At 39.8% G+C, this 22,146-nt stretch overlaps 1 protein-coding gene across 2 annotated transcripts in view; it reads right to left on the reverse strand.

The window, feature by feature from the left end:
• Window positions 1-6,405: 6,405 nt before the first annotated feature.
• Window positions 6,406-22,146, reverse strand: part of SLC6A5 (solute carrier family 6 member 5) — a 32,657-nt gene continuing 16,916 nt past the window's right edge. For both annotated transcript variants that reach the window (XM_035329104.1, XM_035329105.1), the window contains 6 exons: window positions 21,292-21,404; window positions 20,871-21,002; window positions 19,646-19,745; window positions 14,126-14,226; window positions 11,070-11,237; window positions 6,406-8,935 (listed from right to left, as the gene is read on the reverse strand). In XM_035329104.1, coding sequence (XP_035184995.1) covers window positions 8,780-8,935; window positions 11,070-11,237; window positions 14,126-14,226; window positions 19,646-19,745; window positions 20,871-21,002; window positions 21,292-21,404 — 770 coding nt within the window. In that variant the 3' untranslated portion in view covers window positions 6,406-8,779. The remainder of the gene's footprint in view (window positions 8,936-11,069; window positions 11,238-14,125; window positions 14,227-19,645; window positions 19,746-20,870; window positions 21,003-21,291; window positions 21,405-22,146) is intronic.

The raw sequence follows: 22,146 nt of genomic DNA on the forward strand, positions 1-22,146 counted from the left end.
TCCACACACACACACCGATTATATTTAATGACTCTCCACCCTAGAGCACCTGATCTAAATTTGAAGTAGATAGAATTGGCGCCAGCTGAAGCTCCCATCCCAGTGACCAGAATTAGAGAGGTTCATACCCAATCCAGTTTTACTGCAGCTCACACCAAGCCCTAGCTGCTGTAAAGCCACAGGGATCCCCCTCTCTGCTGTCTCCCCTCATCACATTGGGTTTGGTTCTGCATAATGCAAATTTAGGCCCTCTGAAATAAATAACCATTTACCTGTACATTTGGATAAAGTAAGGATGACACCAAGGAAAAAAAAAAAAAAAAAAAAAAAGGCTTTTTTTAGGGAGCTGTTGCACTTGTGCACACTTACAATAGCATGATCAGAGTAAAGCACGGCTGCCTAATTATTAATTTAGTAAGATCACTGAAAACAGCTGCTCCTGGCTGTAAGCAAGGCATGCACTCCAGGAAATCTCTGGGGTGGTCATTCCAAAAGCATCTCCTAATTCATCTCCAGTAGCTTTAGTCCAAATATAACTTTGTATATTCTCACTTCCGTCTAGGGTGTCATTTTATTAGCACCACTTTTAGCCCTGGGGCATGACAACATGCACATACACACTATACAACTATGTACACGTTATATATCCACAGCACATCCTCCGGTGAAGGCACAGCCTTCTGTCCCGTGCCAATAAAATAATTTTTCTGCATAGCTTTATTCTCTGATTTAAGAGGAACTTTCTTTCTACGAAATGAACTATAAATCCAATTCATGTTAGCTGAGCTATGTTTGTGTTTATCTAATAACAAATCTAGGGTTTATCTGCACACAAAATTGAATCAAATACAACTAAGTTTCACTGAAGTTGCCAGTCTCAAACCGAACTGGTGCACAGCCTTTAGTGGCTATACAACCTCAATTGATCAGACATAGATTCTCAGACAGACAGGTAATTAGCTTAATTTAAATCTGGATTAAATGCTATTTTAAAAATTACCATGGGTACAAGCAAAATTTTTGCCTCAAAGCATAGCTTTAAGCACACCCTGAACTCTGCAATGGACAGGCACTGCTCTCACCATCCCTGTCTTGTTCTTCTGTTAGCCCCAAACATCCAAAGAGCCCACAGACATTGCGACAAGTTAACACCCAAGTCAGCCAGAAGTGCTCCAAACCGAGCTGGTCCCGCAGAGGTGGGTCCTTCCATAGACCAGCACTGTGCCCGAACAGTCATGCTCTGGGAGAGCATCAGTTATCTCACAAGCACTTTCAACTGTTTGTATCAGAAAAAGGTAGACAGGATGGACTAAAAAAAAAAAAAAACACCTTCCCCCAGCCAACACTATTCTCACACTTCCTCTAGCGGCAATGCATCATCTTCGTCACCCAAAAGATCTGATATTCTGATATGATCTTGTTGGAAATATAAATAGCCAAAAGGCATGACATTCAAATAAGACTTAAAGCTGTGTTCCTGAACATTCATAGCAGTTAAATAAGAAAAAAAAAAAAAAAAAAACACCACTATGGCACTTTTACAAGAGGAAAGCGTTGTTCCTGGCAAGCTAGATGATTTCAGCTCAAATAATATTCCTGTGAAAGATAGCTCTTGCACTCCCAGTTGGACGTTCAATGCTTCTTGATTGTGACCTAAATTTCTGTGATGTTGCTAACTGTGGTGTTAAGCTGCTAGTCCTCTCAGCCAAAAAGCTTGTGGCACTTTGTAGCTTGATGAAGTATTTTTGACTAGGCCCGCTATCTCTCAGAGCGGCTGTGATGCTGTTTGCATCCCTTGGACGAAAGGCAATTACAAGTGCTAAGTGTTACTTTAAGTGCAGCTGAACAGCAGAAATGCACACGCTAGAGAGCTGACCATGCTCGCACCTGAAAAAAACACCTCATACCTCATGGAATAGCACATCTTTGCTTTTAGTAATTAATAAGGCTCATCCTCGAAAGCCAGTTTCCAAATGGGAACTTGCAACTCACAGGGACTAAGCGTACTTTGCAGCCAGCAGAGGGCATTAATTCACAACAGCACTTACACCTAAATAGTGAGACAAGGATGTGAAGCGATGGGAAATTCTATAGGAATACTGCCTGCTGTTCCTGTCCTACCCACTGCCAAACAGTTGTAATGGACTGTATGGTATCAGTCCAGCGGGTTGGGAGTGTCCACGTTAAGCTGTATTACTATGTAAGCAGCCAACAAATCCACCAGACTTAGGCCCTCCAAAGAGGAACTCTGTCTGCTTCACTACACTGTCATGGAGCACTACCTACTACTTTTTTTAATTTCAAGTGCATGGCTAGGTAACGTCTGATGACTGTAAAACCTAAATTAAACCCCGCAACTGATTAATCCATTAGGTGGATACAAGATGTGCCCTTGGGTCTCTACTCTGAACATCACCATTTCAATACCCGAAGGAGTAAGATTATTTCCAACTAAATGCGTGTGGCTAGCACCACAACAGAAGATGTGCCTGTCTTCTAGTCATCTTTGTAACGTAACGTACATGGGTTTCAAGCGCAGCCTGGGTGAATCCGTACAACCTAGTTAAAAGGACATGGATTTTTATCTGCTCCCATGAGCGCGAAGATTTAAAGCAATAGTGCCTAAAGGTGACAGCAAAGGACTGTCTCGTAGTCCCCAACTCAATGTGTTGTATTATTGATTCACATTGTTTGACTTTGGAGATCTGAGAGACTCCACGTGCCTCCCATTTTCCTCCTGGAGAGGGGAGTAACAACACTTACCTGCCTCCCAGAGCTCATACGGTGCTTGCTGACAACTGCAGCCTTCTCCAGGATGAATTGTGTCTTACATGCGCCAAGAATTCCTGTAGTCCTCCCTCATTAGGTCCCTGCCTCCTCCTTCATCTGCACATACACATCTCAGAGAAAGGCAAGTTTACAGATAGAACAAAGTGCTTTTTCCTTTGGGAACTCGTTACCAGAGCTGCTGAAGCAGTCATGCCACACAGCTGTTGAGTCATCTTCTGGACTAGGCCCTTGCCTGGAATTGCTATCCCATTCTTGGCATAGCACTAGGGTATCTTTCACTACCATGCTCGATGCCATGTTGCGATCGAATTACACACTTCATCCATCGTATCTGGGGAACACTCGTTTTCCAGCACTGGAGTAGGTCAGATCAGTACCATTGCAATACCAAGGGACTGGTACGCAAAGAGTTGGCTTAGCACATGGGTTTTGTGGCACGCTCACTGCTTTGCATCACACTCACCATGCTGCAGAATTCAGCTTTAAACAAAAGGTGCCATAACATCAGGACATGTCTGCTTACGCTTTCATTCTTCACTAGTCCCTTCGGCCTTCCATTTTCCTCTCCGTCAGAATCTCTCTTGTTTCAAGAGTTCAACTGTCTTTGGGGTGACTGAATTGAGAGGATAAAATGGATTTAAAGAAATCCAGTAAGTCCTCTGATAAGCAATCTATTATTCTACAAGCTACAGAGCACTCAAATAGTTAAGAATCTAGCCATTTAATTGATACTTGTTTCTGCAGCTGTGCAATATCTCCATTTCCCAAGAGGGCTGTTTGCAGTTGCTGCTCAAGGTTTCTAACAATCAAATGGATCAATTCTGCAGATACCTTAAGGCTGTGTGTTAAGTAAGAATGATGTTTGTGGTGTGCATTAGGTGGGCAAAGAGGGTAGAAAAAGAAATTCTATTCACCAGAACATGTTAGCATATTTTGCTTTAAACACTGGACATTTATTTAGAGACTTGGAGCCCATACATTATTGAATAATTTTAATTTATCACATCCAAATATAATAGGCAAATATATAATACAATAAATTGCATTTGTACACATAAATACAAAATTTGAGGTAGGGCCTCAAGAATAATGACTTCTTAAATGAATAACATACAGCATTATAATCTGCACTACATGAGATATATATGGTGCATCCTTTATAACATAATGCATCTTCTCCACATATAGGTAATGAAAAAAAATAAATGACCTGGTTAGGGTACAAATCTTTATCCATAGGCAGCAGTACCCTATAGAATGCCTGTAAATATATATATATATATATATTTATATATGACATTACGCAAGTAATTAAGATTTAACCCATCAGCGATGGGTCTGTAATAAAGTGCCATAGGACACAGGGAGCAAATTCTCAGCTGGTGTAAACTGTCACAGCTCCAAACCAAGCTGTGACAATTTAGACCAGCTAAGCATCCACCTTACAAGGTAATACTACATAATATAAATGACAGATAACAACATGTTTTAGTCGATCAATAATTTTCTTAACAATGGAAGATAGCTGTAAGGCAAATGGTTACCTGATGATGTATTTAAATATTATGGGCAAATAATAATATTGCAAGCTATAAGGTCCAGCCTGGTTCTCGCATTAAGTTAAACCCATCAGGAAAACCTTCTCTCTTTGGTGATAGGCTGCCTGAGGGCGATGAAGGCAGAAACCACAAATACCCCTACCCTCCCCCCTTGAATCATCAACCTGAGTCCCTGTGGAACATCGAGATCTGACCATTTGACAATTATCTGATGCGCACACCATTTAACTACAAACTAAGAAACAAGTGTCTCGTAATTACGCCAGATAGAACAGCGTTACTAGCAAAACAGAGGCACGTTCTGGGAGGCCACTTGCCGAAAGCTCTGCAGCCTGCAACCCACACTCCGCTCATGTCTTTCTTTGACTGCAAGAAAAAGTGGAGCTGCAGAATAAGAAACCAATAAGAAACCAATCTTTGTCACAAATAAGCAAGTGCTTTTACCATAGGCAGCAAGAAATCATATTATCCATACAACTGTACATATATTCAAAAAGGCCAGAAGATATCTAAAATAAGTCAGCATTTGGAATTTCATGGTACGGGATAGCCACAGTGTATGGGAAGCGATGATCTTCAGTGCTGAGGCACGTCTAATGCGGTCAGTGGAGCAGAACCTAATCAAAAGAATACTTTGACCCAATTGAAATGTATAAAGACAATCCAAGTCTTCCTCATTTAAAGGTCATTTTGTTAAACCCTTCTTTTGGGAACAAAGTGCTGCCATGTCTAGCTGAAACACAGGTTTTGAACATTGCATATTAAAAACACTAGGAAGACCCCGAAGGATTTGAAGATGGCAAGCATTTGCATTAAGTGTGATCTTTAATGCGTACAACAGTGCATCTCAGCTCATCCAGAAGTTCAATTTCATTTCAAAGAAAAAAATATGCAACATAAGTAATTCTCACCAAATTTGAACATTTTTACTCACAAGTTAGATAGATCTGCAAGTACGTACATCACATTTTTACTAATATGGCTTTTTCCCCTCCTTTTTATTTGTAAAGATCTTTACTGGTACTTAATTAGTTACTAAATTTATTTTTAGAAAATTATCAAAGTACATGCAAACTTCTCTAGAACATCGTAAATGAAGTGCATTCCCAAACTGCAAGGTTACTTCTCATTTAAAGAGGCCACTGCTGGTTCATTTAATCTCAATGCTCGGATTTGGCCAGTAAAATACTTTTTAAGAAGTCTAGCACGAACTAACTTCTCTTTAACATACTATAAAAACTTCATGTCTTCTCTGACTTTTGGATTCATTTCTCCCCCTTTTCCAAATGTTTTTGCAAGCCCAGTATCGAATATCAAAGCTAAAGACAAAAATCAACCAGAAAAAAATCACACACTATTATCTGCTTTCAGAGTTTCTAAGTCAGGACTAATCCTGTGCTAATGACTCAACTAACAATCACAGGAACACCACCTAAATTAAAAGCAAGCATGTTAATTACCTAACTCATGGAAAGCAATTCAATTTTTCATATGCATTCCATTTTGGTAATCCAAGCCAAAGGAAAGATATGATAAGGTAGCAGTACTCCTTCAAATGATATCGCTTTTACACTTAACGGTAGACAGTAACTGACATCCTTATACTGAGGCCATTTTATTGCAAGTAGTTAATTCCAGTTCCCATGCATGTCCTGAGACAAAAAGTTAGAAAGTTAAAAGGATTCAGAGCTATTACGTGATTTGGGTGCTTTCTTTTTTCTTCCCCTTTTTAAGAGGAACAAACCTATACATGCATTACTTTTCATCACAAGAGTAACAAAAGCAAACTAGACTGGACTCCAGATATCAAACGAAGTTTCTAGGTGAAACTGGTAAAGAGAGGCTATTCGTCCTGACAAAAATGCATAATTGCCACTGCTCACTGACTTAGGTTCCTTCCTTCACCCAGAGAAATGCCCTCAGCCCCAGTGAGACCACAGAAACACAAAATCATCTAGGTTGGAAGAGACCTCCAGGATCACCGAGTCCAACCTCTGACCTAACACTAACAAGTCCTCCACTAAACCGTATCACTAAGCTCTACTTAGCAATGTGGGGGCCAAATTTCCATTGCGTCATAGTATGGCTTCTCACACCTGCCTCTGCCAGGAAAATAAGAGGCAGAAGTAAGAAGAGTAACACCCTTATTAAAATAGCCAAAGCCAAAACAAGGGGGCAACAGCTTTAAGGCAGAGAAGCTCACAGAAGGGTCCCATCTTGCTGCCCCGTGAGACAAGGAGCGGCAGAGCCCCTGGGGCAGAGATTCAGGGGCCAGCCCAAACTGTGGCAGAAGCCATCCTTGTCTCGCTCAGTGACAACACCTGATGGCACTCCACTTGTCCTGCATGAGGATTAAAGGTCTCCAGCAGTGCCTGTAATTGGCAACACTAATTGCCCCGTGAAAGAGGAAGTTCAGCAAAATGATTAATATATTTAATATACATATATATATACACACACAGAGAAAATAAGTTCATTTGTGGAAGTATTACATTAAGGTTTAGTTTTTGCTTTGTTTTCTTCAACAGGATGAAACAACACAGCTACTGATCTACAGACACATTAACTGAGGATTTACCTGAGACCCTGTAATATGCAGACAGACAGACAAAAGAACGGGATAGAAACAGTCCCCTGAAAGGAAAGAACATTTACTGGCTACTACAAGTGTGTGTGGGGAGGGAAAACAGGCTAAAACTACTCTAAGCTCACCATCTCTACACTGGTCGATAAGATACTTACAGGGACATAAAACATCACTAATACACACTATGTGAACACTGATCACTGGTAAAAAATATCGTATCTGTATGTATAGGATCTAACAAGATCGTAAAGGTTACAGTTGTGCCAATTATTGAAGATATATTTTTCTCCCTCATTCTAGTGCATTTACAATAAAAATGGGCTAATTGTCTATTCAGATAAATAAATGTGCTCCTAAAAAGCTCTATTTTTACTCTGCCCAGTAAGTAACAACTATTTGAGTCTAACATTCATATTGCCACATATCTGATGTCTAAAATGAAATGATTTAGAATGTCCTATCGCTCTTCAGTGTTACCATGGCCGTATAATATATTGCCCTCTCCTTCCAGCCCTTGCATTTTGTATATCTAATGCTGCATCCATGTTGATAACTGCATTTGTTAATTGTCGTGGGGTTTTTTGTTTTGTTTCTACGTGATGAAGGTGTTCTAAATGGAAAAACGTAGAAAGGAAACTATGTACATTCCAGAGAATACCAGTTTGAAGAATTTACGTGCTATATATATAATATATAGACAACTGGGGTTCTGCTATTTCCCCATTGGTTGAAAGAGAAGAATACATCTAAAGGTTGTGTAAAGAGAGGAGAATGAACGGGGAGCCACAAGGCTGAACAGCACATCTAACTTCTAATAACTGCTGTCAGGTGGTAACCAGACTACACTTACCACTATAAGAATACAAAGTTAGGCACAAATTATAGGATGGCTTCTTGAGGAGATAATGTAAACAAAAGCAGAGAAACAAGGAAAGCTATGTTCCAAAGTACCGGAGTTCAGTGAGTAAAACAGCAGTAGCACTTCAAGTACATACTTTTTGCCAGCGGAGCCAGGTTTCGGACACATGGTGTAACTGAGTCATTTCCAATTGAAATGACAGATATCAAATTATAGAAAGAAACATATGACAGTACTTTCAACTGATGCCCATAATCCTGTCTGGCATGCTTTCCAAACCACTTCTAGATTCAAATACAGTTTACCACAATCTCGAATTTTTTTTTTCCTAAATTTTGCCTTTTTTTTTTTCCTACTCAAAACCACCAAATGGACCATTGTGGTTCTGTTCTGATCCCACAATTGCCTACTGGCATGCTATTTAAAGGGTGTCTGCTAGTTTAGACAGCAAGTTAGTATAATTCATACTTACACAAGAAGTCAAGGCCTGCTGTCAGTGTAGACAAAGCGACTCCACTTATGAGAACAGCCTCATGCCAGACTTACACCACAGCTACAGGAGATCTCCTCCTGCACTCACTTCCATTGTATCTGAGCTGAACTTCCCTTTGATTACAGTGGTAACAAAACCAAAATCCTAGTCCCATCTTTGGCTGTTACAAGGATGCTTGTGTGAAACTGGTCAAATTTTGCACATAATTTCCTTTAAAGTTTTTCTGTTTATTTACATATAACCTGAAAAATACTGGGACGTAACCCACTGTGCAACATGCTTTTGCTATTTCACCCAAAAAAGAATGAGCATCACCTGCACCTGGAAGTGGTCTAGCTAGGTCTCCCTATGGCATGCAACAGTCAGTCCTACTTTCCTAAGCAGCCACTTTCAGGCACTGTGGGGAAAAAAAAAAAAAAAATGGCAGGGAAAGAAATTGGAAAAAATAGCTGAAAAGGCTGACAATGTTATTGTCACCAATGTAATAATTATTAGCATTGGGTCCCCAATTCTATATCCTTCACTGGCAGTTTAAGTCCCAGGGAAGATGTTCCCAGTGGATCGATCATATTCATGTAACGTTCACCACGGTGCTTGGCCAAAAACGGGCCCCAGTCTGGCTGCGGAGAGCACACCAACTTGAGTCGCTGCAATGTTAGAGAGAGAAAGAAGAGTCTCATTTGAAGTTATGGAGCAGAATTACAGTGCGGAAGAAATAAGAGGAGGCTCATTTGAGGTTATTGACAACGACCCTGTAATGCTCCACTGCTCAGTGTTTGTTTTGCGCTAAGTTTGCAAGATTAATAGAGGATAAAGTGCCCAGATTTTAATTATACATTCTCCCTCGCACCATATGAGGGGAGCTCAGACCTACTGCTGCAGATTGCTAGGCTCACTTGCTGAAGGACATGTGCACAATTACTTAGCCCAACCGTCTAAGCAGTGGGTAACTGCATTAAAATAATTGGATTTCTGTTTAGCATATTTCCCAGAAGTATACAAATGACCAAAAAGTAGTATAATGCTATGAATGAACAAAAATTTTAATTTTGAGATGACAAACTATTTCACTTCTATTTGGAGCAGAAAGAAAGAGGAGAACGTTCATCCGGCAAACAACCAAAATCTTCTAATCTTTCCGCTGATTTCTTTATTGAATATATAATATGATTGGCTATTTACAGATAAAAAGGAAAGAAAACATATTTCTGATGACTTAAGCGGGAACAATTATAGGTTTATTACCTAATAAAGTGAATCAGGCCTCTCTATCAGTTATTTTAATCTCCGCTTAATTACCAGTTTGCAACCCTTACCTCCCAGATCAACCATAATAATTTTATGCAGCAGACTCCATGTTCAAAAAATACTGGGCTAGGGATGAAATAACTGCAGCAAAAGCCCCTTCAAAACAGATCAGACTTTTTGGTGTTTCTTTGGGTGTGCTACTGGAGGGACAAGTAAGTAAAGCACCCTATTTTTTGAGGCATCATATACTCCCATTCCACACAGGTAAGTTGGAAGATTTGAAAGAGAGCTATTTATCTCAGTGAGAGAGACTTGTGAACAAGCAAGTCTAATTTCATATTAGCTCATTTCCAGTAGGAGCAGTTATCTCTCCTGCCCTATGCGCTCCAACATGCTCTACACAAGGACTGAGAGGCCCTTTAGACAAGTGGCCTTGTTGCCTAGTGCCAACAGTGTACTTGGATGCTCTCCCCAGGGTGTCCTGCCACTTAATATTAAACTCTTCTGCACTGTATGAAATGGAAAAACATGATCTTCTCCCTTAGGCATTGTAGCGTGACATATTGAGAGACCAAGAGATTGTTCTATTTTAGTACATTTTCTCTCCTTTCCATCTTTTAGGCGTATAACAGCCCTGCTGGATTTTGTAGGAGAGCCGAACTGCAAGAACTGCTATGAAAAGGGGAGATGACTGACCGTTCCTTCTCCCAAGGAGGGAACAGCACAAGCAGCATGCAGTGAGGAGAGGACACAGCTGCGAAAGCCTCTAAGGCCACAAACAAAAGCACTGAACTTCTTCAGATGACAAGGTGAAGGCAACGAAGGACTGAAATGTTGACACGGGAAATGGGACAGACTTTGCTATGCTGCACCCCACAAGGAACTGGGGAGTCAGCAGGATGGGAACACTCGTGGAGAGGCGGTGGTGGCAGCAGCTGCGGTGCTGGGCACAGAGAAACAGAGCAGAAGGGGACCGCCACGCTTTTGGAGTGGTGGGGGGAAGCAGCAGGGACCTGCTGCATATCACAGCATAAAAATAAAATGCCACCTGTTTTTTTTTGTTTTTCAAGCCCAGGTGCCAGAGAGGAACAGTTTATTCAGTCAGCTAAGGTTTATAATAACTCGTTTGAGCTGTAGAGCATGATGTCTTTTCATCTTTCTTATTCTTGGATGTCGTGAAGCAGCACAACCTTCTGTAACGCCCGCCCCCTGCGTGACTTTGCAAAAAGGCTGGCAAAGCTAGGAAAACAACCTTCTTCCACTGGCACCATTTTCAGGGCTTATGAAATTTGTGACTCCTTCTAGTTCTCATAAAAGCAATCACTTAACAATTTAGGAGCATTTTGTTGAGGAATAGGGAGTAGAAGGTCTGCATTTTAAATCAACCGAGCATCTTTTTGCAACACAATAACTAGCTTACCAGAAAGCAATCTTAGCACCATTAGGCATTCAATATTACAAAAATCTATGTAAAATAAAACAGACAGTCTCCTGTGACCGTATTTTTGAGCAGCAAAAAGACACAAGAATTACCTCAATAAATTTGCCCGGGGCTAGATGCATTTTTATCACAAACATAACTGGGATCCAAATAACCGAGCAGGCCAACATCAGCCATCCAAGCACCATGGACCAGCCCGGGTAGTGGTAAGCTCCGTAAGTCATTGGCTCCCATTGGTAAAAACTGAAGCAAAGAATGAACTGGAAACAAGGAAGGAAAATAAATGTTTGAGTAAGGAAAACAAACCTACTTTGCAGCACTCAGTAGGCATTCACGCACATAGCTGCTCTATATGGAATATAGATAAAAGTACACGAACCTAGGCAGGGTGCTCTTGCAAACAGTAACAAACAGGTCTGAGACTGAATCTAATGAGCTTTGTGGAAATCCTGCAAAACCCCACAAAAATTACCGCATTTATGGCAGAAGAATTGAAATTAGAATCTTGCCCCTAGAGTAACAGGCTTTATTACATGGTCTATTGGCAGTTTTACCTAATGTGATTATGCTAAGTTAGTCCATTTCATTTACAGTATGAATAGCAATACATCTGCTTACATTTGTGCATAATTCAGTAACTTTTGGGAAATGCTTGTGCTTACAATAATTGCACGCAGAAGATTTATAGCAGTATAGCTAGGTGAAGGCGCATATAAAACGATCAGTTTTATTTCCAGAGATGTGGAGTAATTGAAAGTCTAATATTAGACTGTACAAATGTATCAAATATTAGGTTTACAGAGGCCATAATAGAAAAAAATGTATTGCTCGGGTTTGCTTTGTCCATTTCCATTCCACAAAAATTGAATTATGACAGATCAGTCTCAAATTATTTCTTACCCTAAGTTCACTAAATATTACACTTGGAGGGAACAGCAACTGAACATGCAAGCTTGACTGGACCTCGTTTGCTTTCCAAATTTGCTTTCCGTAAGAGACAACATAATTTCCTATTCCCTAGTTGTGATTACTGGCAGTAGCTAAGCGTGCAAGTCTGATCAGTAAAGCAACCAAGTAATTTGCAGAAAAGCCTTATAATACCCCTCAGAACTCTAACAATGGTTCTAAGACAGGATCTTAAAAACAGCCATTGGAAGAAATCAGAGAAAAAAACGTGCACACATCTTAATTTTAAGAAGGCCCTCGAGAAAACATATGTTCCCATTTACGCCGTGCTAATACTATTGATTAAACTGAGCTATGCCTTCAAACTTTTCAAAAATGGATTCACAAACTACACCTAAATGTTGTCACAAAGAACAGCCACCAATACATATGTAAGGTTGATCTACCTGTTCTCCACACACAACACCACTGCACTTGCGTGATGACAATGAACTGGTCAAGAAAATCTGCATGGGAAGGTACAATACCTGCATTAGGCCTGCTGGAGAAATTCTTCTCAGCACAGGAAGTTTCTTTCCCTCACAACTCAAGATCTTGTTGAGTTAACCAAAAGAAACCAGTCCCTTCTCACGGGTATTCCTTTTTCAGTTTTCAGAATTATATCATTCTTAAATTAATGACGCTTGAAAGAAGTAACTACCTATCCAAGCAGCCCCTATTTCAGGAGAGATGGCTATCCTGAAGTGAAGACTTCCCAACACAATCTGCTAAAGAACCACGCACACAGAAGCTTTCCAGCATGTAAACTGAGGCCCAAGTTCTCTGAACAAAGTAACTGCAAATGACTAAACAACAAAATCAGTCTGTTTTGCCCTTCTGCCTCACCGAGTTGAAATCATACTCATTGTTTTGAAATGCGAGTCCTTTCAGGAGCTCCACTATTTGTGCTTATCTTGCAAATTTACATCTACGAATAACTGCAAGAAATATAACTCCCTGTAAAAATAATGAGGTTTCTGAGAGGGCCGAAAGAACGATTTCATTCTAGTACCACAACATGACACGCAATCAAGGACTGTATCTGCATGTAAATGGAACGCTGTGTGAGAGCACCACACAGGAGCCACACGCGTTAACTCTAGTGGGCTGATGTGGCAAGGTTTTGGTAGCAGGGGCCATAGGCAGCAATAGACACAACACTGGAGTGATACCAGGGCTGTTCCAGCTACGAGTGCAGAGCACAGCACTGTGCGGGCTGCTGCAGGGAAAGGTGACTCCATCCCAGACAGACCCGGCACAGTTACACTTGGAGGACTACCGGACCTGAAGAAAACGTGCTTGGGTAAAATCGAGAACGTGCCTTCTTTTAGATTCAGTGCAGCTCTAGATTTGAAGTAAAGCATTATTCTAGATTGCGATGTGGAAACAATATACCTAACACCACGCTAATACATACGTTATCGCTGCTTTCCGCCCGCTGTGCCCCACGGGCCGTGCCGGTGCCGTGCCCGCAGGCCGCAGCCGCTTCCCGCAGTGGCGCAGCGCCACCGCCCGGCCCCGCGGCCACGCCGCGTGCAGGTCGCATCGGGCCTAGGCCTCGAGAAAGGAAAGCTCGTTTTTAAAAAGGATGAGGGGAAAGAAGAACAAGGAAACTGCGGGGCTGAATTATAGTCGTTATTAAGAACGTAAATGTTTCGACCTCTGCAGAAATAGCTCCATCTTAGCAAGTAAGACCACGTCACATTGCCACACAAGTCTTTCTAAAGCACGTCTCTTAAATTAGTTAAATGAGGCCATAAAGTGTTCTTCCCTAACTAGGATTGTATGATTAAACTTGAGAAGAGAAAGGAAGATTATGTCATTTTCTCTCACCCTCCACAGATATTTAAGTGTGTGTGTAAATATACCTATATATAATAAATACACACTTAAATATTACATAAAGACATGTACAGAACATTTAAAAACTGCAGGCATTCAATGGCACGCCATCACAGCACTTTGTACAGACAGGAAAAGACTACAAAAGCAGCATTTGGAGACTCACTGTCCTTCTCTACCAAAATACCATGACTTAAACTCTATTTTATCCAATACAGACATGCAAGAACATGTGCAAATGCATGTCTGTCCAGGTATGTGTACCCAAGAAGTCATTACTACCATTCAGAAACATCAAAGACAGCCAATAAACAAGAACAACAAAAACTTAGAAGACAACATGCATAATGTTTTTGCTTACTGTTAAGATAGTAGGGGTCACGAAAGCCCAACAGACTCGCCAGAATTTACTTGGCTGGAATCCAATCATCATTTCTATATCTTCACAAAATCTTTGCAATCCTGTAAGCAGCGAACGTAAATGCAATTAGAGGGGTCAAAGCAAACAGCTGCAATTTGTAACACAGCTTTTGTGATTTTCCTTGTGTCTAATTACAATAACAAATCCTGATATGCTTGTTGGAAACTTCAATGAAAGATCTAACCACAAAGTAACAAATGACATTGTTATATTGAGAACCATTCCGATAAAATATTTACTTCCTATGGAGTAAAAATAAAAATAAACACGAAGACCTTTTACACAGAGATTAAATGTATTAAATGTTGAAAACATCTCAGACTGAGGTACTGATAGCACGTGCTGGTTAGCTGCAATTCCATGCATCATTGTTATATTTCCCTGTAAAGAAAAACTTTATTAATTTTAAAGTAAACTATGACCTACATACACTACACGGCCATTAAAAACTGCCAGCTGCATACCTGTGTCAGCATAGGCAATATCTGAGCTTCTTTATACCAACTGTGTGACTACGGTATGATTATATCACTTAACGTTGGAAATGATCATGTCCTGTTATTTTTCAACTGACGGTTAAGCAATGCTTAGCGCTATTAGTGTGCACCAATAAATATTTAAAATTCTATTTCATGTTATTTGATTAAATGGATTGACTGGCATGTTAAATTTTCCCATTATTGTATTGATTTTATCTATGTAGTTACTTGAGTTAATAAAATGCACAGGATTGCAAAATGCTATTTCAGCCATTTCTACAGTTATCTTCTTGGTTGTGTCATGCGACTGGAAAAGGCATGCTAGCCCTGGTGCTGCCATTGCCCATCTAACAAAAGCCAGCCTGCATTTCAGTCTTCCTCTGCATAGCTGTTTATGTCAGTGTCCCCTAATCACTGACATAAGTCATTAGTGATTTACCCAAAAGTAATAAAAATTAAATTGAAGCCTGCTCCTGCTTTTCTAATGGTGATGAGAAGCTGGAAGTCTGGGATCCAAGGCTGAGCTCGCGAATCACACAAACATTTCAAACCCAGGCCAATTTTATTTGATAAAGCAGGTGATTGCGTCTGCCATTTATATTTTACACAGCATTATACTACAGCATTTCATCTAACTTGTGTGATTTGGAGACAGGGATGGAGCTTAAATATTTGAGAGAAGTCATTCAGTAAGGGAGAAAATACTCAGAAGAGAAGTAATAAACCGCCTTATGTTCTTAATGCCCTTATAGTCAGTCACTGCAGCTGCTGAACTTAAGAAGGGATAATCCCCAGGCTTGATCCACCTAATTTTGAAGCCTTTCTGTTGATATGGAGAAGAAATGAAACTATCCACCTGACTGTTCTAACAATTAAGAATTGATGGACCACCACATAAGTAGTAGCAACAACTCCAGTACGACTTCAGTGTCTTCTGATGCACCTTTAAGAAAACAACAGGGCTTTGTGGTGCTAGGGCAGCCCTAGAGCCAAGCTTGGGGGCTGAGCAGAGAGTAAGCCAGCATAGGCAGATATCATGCAACAGTAAAGTAAGAACTGTGTTAAGAAATGGATGAGAAAAATCCAAAAGTTAAACAATAAGGTAGCATTGGAAGATCTGCATTGGGGGAAAAGAAGTACAACCTGCAGTGGATATGAGATCAGAAAATTAATACAAAGGGACTATGATACATCTTCCCCCTCCCACCCCCCAGCGTCCCTTCTTGCGGCTGCTGCAACAGAGGTATTCCTCACTGGATGGTCACGATGGGCTTCTGCCTTCAAAATCTGAGCAAGTTCCGTGCAGATCTGCATGTATTTCTTTGAAATTCCAATAGAAAAGATAGTTCCTTCTTGGAATTGTTGGCAGATATTGAGCTTCAGGTATTTTAAAATATTAGCAGCTCAGGAGCCAAATGCATGTAAACAGATACAGAGATTAGACAGTAGGCATCTATTTATCAGTGAATGATGAAAATATGTTCAAAAGTTCCACAGAAAAATGCAAAGGATGCTTCAGTTAATAAAACACTGATTCCATCTTAGTGCATCTGGTTTCCCTCTCAGATCAGTCAGGCCTGTTGAATGACTTCAGTAAATAAACAATGTGTGTGATATTCCATATTTGAGTTTCCACTCCCAAAGGTAGGATGATGCATACAAAGTGCTGCAGATATAAAATCCATTAAAAAGTGAAATGCAGGCTAAGACAGACATCTACTTTAACATTCTGCCACAGGTAAAACATTGAGAATTACCAACATACTCTCTACATATACACTGCAGCCATTACCACTCACTCTGATGACGAACCTTCCCAACAACAGACTGTCAAAAAACAGGTCTAAAAGGAGCACGAATAAAGTTAAGGTAATGCATTTTCAATTTCAAGCAGTTTCCTACAGTGTTTCACTCAAGCACAAATATCTCTGTATTTAGCTTTGCGTTGCAAAATGCAGCAGTGGGAATTATGCTGATGATTAAATTAATACCCAGAGCTGTAAGCTATTCTTTACCAATCATACATCAGAATCTAAACAATTGGAGAATAAACATCTATAGCAGCATGTGAAATATAGAACTGCATTTAACTGGATAATGTAGCAGGGACTACTGAAAAAGTGATTGCAAGAAAATAACCAAGTGTGCCTCTTTTTAATTTAAAAATCTCAACCAGCTCAGCAAGCGGAACATGTAACAAGAGCTAAAGACAGATTTATTTCATCATAAAAGCGCCTGCTACTGTTATGCCAACCTGCCTGCTACGAAGAGTACAAGCGTACAGAGAAAGGTGTCAGTGGAGTGTAAAACAAGCAATTGTCTGAGCTTGAGAATATATGATACCAATTTTAAGCACTGCTTGAAAGAATAGAACAAGAGCAGCAGCTTCATTTGTATTTGCAACATGCAAATCACAAATATACAAGCTGTATATAGATTTAATGTGGTAGAAGTAGCTATGATACATTAGTCAAGTGGATAATGACTGTAAAATAAATACTTCATTTTTCGAGCTAAGAGTGAAAGCTCTTTAGTGTAACAAAAGGTTAATTCCAGGTAATAATCTTTGAAATCATTTAGATCAAAGACTTGACTGACATCTGTTGATTAACAATCACAGAGTACACAAAGCATGGAGACAATGATTTGCAATTCATCAGATCTTTGCCACATCTGATAATTTTAAAGTAATATGTAACAAAACAAAGAAAAAAAAAAAAAAAGAAAGAAAATCTCCACTCAAGTCCTTCCTTAGCAGTGCTGTAACTATTCTGTATTATTTTATGGTTTTCATTATAATTAGTATTTTAAGCGATACTGAATGCATTGGGCAAACCAGGCATTACCCAGAGCAATTCTGTTTGCAAATCTGTTAAGTTGTTCCATGAAGGCAGGTTTGTAGTTATGCTGCCACTCAGTGTTCAGAGGAGGAATAGAGCCAATATTTCCTTCCTATTTCACTTCATACTTATTTAAGAACACGCATAACAAAGGAATTCCACAGATCTAAGTAGCTTTTGAGTTATTTAAAAATATTCTGTGCAAGGAATTTTTACCTTACGCCATGATGGCAATGGCTTAGAGGGAGTGATTATTTTGACACAGACTAAACAGTGCTATTGACAACACTGGAAAGAAGAGTGCTATCAAGTGCTTTTAGCACAGCATTGTTCAGGCATGCTCTCAGCAAATGGATGAGGAGGAAGAAGGAAAAAAAACAAATCCCAAACCCTTAACTGTTCTTGAGCATTCCCGCTCACCATCTCTTACAGAACAGCATTCATTTTAAGCACGTTGGGCAACTGCTCAGAACGGTAACCAGCCTAATGCCCCAGATGACACATACCCTGTGATATTTCCACAGAAACAGGTAAATGCTAAGCCTCGTGGAATCTGCGAAGAAGAAATGGGACAACCGTGCCTATCTTCATGGAAACTGAAGAACAGAAAAGCAATGCAACTTGCCAGCAGCGATTTCCATACCAGTCTTTCTGCTCTATAATCCCCAAAAATCTCTCTTCACTTCAGGAGATATCTCAAAGCATTACACTCGAGTCCTGTGAGTAGACTGTTTGAACGTAAAGCTGACAGCAGTTCGCAATATCATCTCACTCACAGAGATTACACTTCTAAACCCACCTCTAATTAAAATACTTATATTTCAGGGACCTAAAAACCAAAAAGCAATTAAATCAACCAAAATGTGAATGGTCTAAACCATTTTTTTTTTGCTTTCTGTTTTGATCTTTTTCATTGTTTTGTAACATTCCCTCCCTAGGTCATACCTGAAGTACCTTTACAACCATTTGAGCCCACTCACTGGATTGGACATCACCAGAGATAAAAATACACTACTGCATTTCCATAGAATTTGAGACAACAGGAAAGAACAGATTGCCTGTCCTTTCCATATATTAATTCCTCAAGCAAGAGCAGCAGATGTTGCATGTTTTGAGTTATGCTTGATTTTTCATACATTTATATTAGAGTAGACTCCACTACATCAGTAGATTTAAGTATCTAGTGCACAGGACTAAGGCGTAAGATCATCCTGTCACGTAAATATCTACAACAAAAAGTCTCAGGATTGTTTACAACTAGCTGATAGAAAAGACAGCGTTCATTCCTGGCCATAGCAACAACAGAGACAACTTTATCTTTGTTTTCTCTAACACCAAGGCTCAGAACTTCTTTCACTTTTGAAGGCGAGCCTTAAATGACACCAACATACTCCAGACATAAAATAATAACCTGTTATGTAAGGAGATGACCGGATTTCCTACTACAATCATCTGAGATCACACATATCTGAGAATCAATTTCCTTAAAGCACTGAGTGAGTTTGGGAACAGTCACCAGCTAATACCAGCTGACACAGCTACAGTGGCATCAAAGTCATTGCACTGCTTTCCAACAGTTGAGTATCCTCCTAAAAATTCCATGTATGTCAATATGGATTGATACAACTACAGTTACCGCTACGCGTAATGAATCACTGAGTAGCAGTGTAGTCTTGACTTTGTGTTGTATAGATGGGCTAAAGGAAAAACCGGCTGTGTACGTGGAAAATAAATCTTTCAGACATTGTTAAATGCCAAGATACCTTCTCTGGCTCAAAAAGTCCGAGCCTCAAACAGTTTGCATGTGAAAGAGCTCCTGGCTAAGTGTCACAAAATGCTTGGTCAATGCTTTCTATTTGCTAAGAACATTCATACGCTCAAAACACAGGCTTTAAGCTACTGATTGAAAAAGGACTTGAGGCTGTATAAAAGGGTATTTTGAACATATGCATTTAAAGGAATCCTATAGCAATGAAGTCCCATTATGCTTCCATTCAAAATCATGTTTCTGGATTCTCAGGCTTTTTAGTAAAAAAAAAAATAAATATTACAAAGAAATGTTAAACTTTTCCAAGATACCATCTACTTGACCGCATGCTAAAATGCTACTTTGACATAGGTGGTCCAGTATCTATTCTTACCATAAATATAGGAAACTCCAACAAGCTCAAAGATGGCTATGATGACAAGAGAATAGGAAGCTGCATAGGTGTCCACGAGCTGTAACATATACATTCCACCCTAAAGAAAAAAGGAAAAAAGAGCCATTACTTGTGGCATATATCTGGTGCCTCTCCCCACCTATGTCCCCATATCCCTAACCTCTAGCTAGCACTAAGGTCGGCAAAGTGGACAGGAGCAGGACACAAGACTCTATCCCCAAGTATACATCAGGCATTGGCAGGACAGAGGCTCAAGCCAGAGTGTTGTTGCTTCATTCTGGCTGAATGATCATCAAATATTCACTGCACCTCAGTGCACCTCAACAAGCAAAATGCAAATGGAATGCCTGAGTCTGCTAGGTCAAAGCTCCTGTGAAGGAGGAGACATTGGTTTCAGTCCTTTCAGATCAAGGAATAACTGCAACCGGATTTTCCACCTGCAGCATCTAACCACTAAGTTTGATGTTCACGGAAGAATCACCACTGAAACCAGGAACGCAGTAAGAGCAGTGAATCCAGTTCGTTCCTTTGGCAGAAAGGATATCATGCCCTACCTTCAGGATAAAGGTTAACAGTTTAAGTCAAGTGAAGGAAGGAGTGAATCCATCCTAGGCTTTGGAACAGCAAAGCTGGGCTGGTAGGTAATGAGGTGAGACAAAGAAAGACAAAGGCAGAAAAAATGGATGACAAAAAGAGTAAAAATAGAGTCTGTGCACCTCCTCTTGAAATTGCTAAGTGATTACAGTGCTGGAGGAACTAGTGGAAAAAAAGACTGTGATGACTATCAATGGTGGATGACAATTTCATTATTAACTCCACAGTTTGCCAGAACTATCAGTAAATATCCCCTCTGTACATATGAGGGAAGGCACCCAAAATTCTTGTGCAGGTTTAGATGACGTATGAACTTTTGTAAAAAATTAATACCTAAATTATACAATTACTTTGGAGATGTTTGACTGAGGATTAATTTTAAGAGACTCAGATCTTCAGAAAGATTTGAGCAACCAAGTCTATTAAATGGATCTCAGCCAGAGTGTCCACACATTTAAAAAAAAAAAAAAAGCTTTCAAACTCGGCTCATGTCTTCACTCATTCAGTGCAATTCAACTTACTATTTTGCAACTGCTTCTTGCAAGGGAAGAGAATGGCCACCAGAGGGGGACTGGGGACAGAAAGTGATGCTCAAAGACAGTGTCATTACCTGAGTGATCATAGGAAATCCCATGATGAAAAAGGAAACGCAGCACCCAAGAGTGAACAGTGCCTTGTGCGTACGTAAGTATTTTGGAAATTCATCTGAAACAGAGGTCACTATAGTCTCGATAGTCGCAAACTGAAAGACGAAACAAAAAGATTAATTTCAGCACACAACGTAAATGAAATGCTCCAGCTGGGTATGCTGCAAAGTGAGACAGAGGATTCAGAATCCTGGAGTGTTAAAACGCTTAGATGCCAATGCCAAAGCTTCCCCCACATCTTTTTGGTACTGATGGCCTTATAATTCAGTCCTCTCTTTGCAAACCAGTTCACTGACCACATGGAAAATTGTGAGCAATCTCATGGTCCACAGAACCAATAAACAGAAGCAACAAGAAAAGAACAGGAAATGAAAGCAGTGTTACCATTGTGTCCAATCCAAGTGTCAGAAGCATCAAAAAGAAAATTATAGCCCAGAACGGAGAAAGTGGAAGCCTAGTTAAGGCTTCCGGGTAAACCACAAAAGCAATTCCAGGACCTGGAAATGATAAAAATAAAAAAGGCTGTTATGTCTTTTATTGCATTAACATCATTGACTGTATGGAAAAAAAGAAAATATGGGTAAAAAAGGGAGATGTGAAAACACATGTTTCCAAGTATAATGCTCTATTACTATGTTTGATACAAGTAAAAATGGTCGCATTAAGTCTCTGCTATTTACAAAAAAGATTAATCCATCTCAACATTTGAGTAATACACTGATCCAAATAACAAACAAAACCATGCACTGTGGCTGTTCTTTCCTGCTCTGAGATCTAATTCCTACCACTGTCCCTGTGAGCTTGGAACCTGGCCTCAGAGCTAGTATCTGGCATATGGTAATAAGTACCAAAAAATATAACAGTATTATAATATAGTAATAATATTAAAAATAATAATAATAGTATTATAGTAGTAGTAACTACTAAAAAAAACTAAGGTAACACACAGCAGAAAGAATAAGGAGTTGTGGTTTATGTTTGTTTTTTAAGATTTTACTGGGAGTTTTCCTTTCTCTGTTGGTTTGATATCTTAGACTACAATCCTTATTGGCTGTCAAGAAAAATTATTTTCACAAGTATGCTTAGATTTGCCTGGGAGAAAACATTGCAGGAATTTGATGGTAATGTTACAGTACATGACACTTCTCTATTTATCCCATCTGAAGGAGTGCCCACTTAAAATGCTCTGAAGGATATTTCCCTTCAGGCAAAATATAAATGAGAAAGAAGTTGTGCTGG

This window comes from Oxyura jamaicensis, chromosome 5 (assembly GCF_011077185.1).
Source record: "Oxyura jamaicensis isolate SHBP4307 breed ruddy duck chromosome 5, BPBGC_Ojam_1.0, whole genome shotgun sequence".
Classification (NCBI taxonomy): Eukaryota; Metazoa; Chordata; class Aves; order Anseriformes; family Anatidae; genus Oxyura; species Oxyura jamaicensis.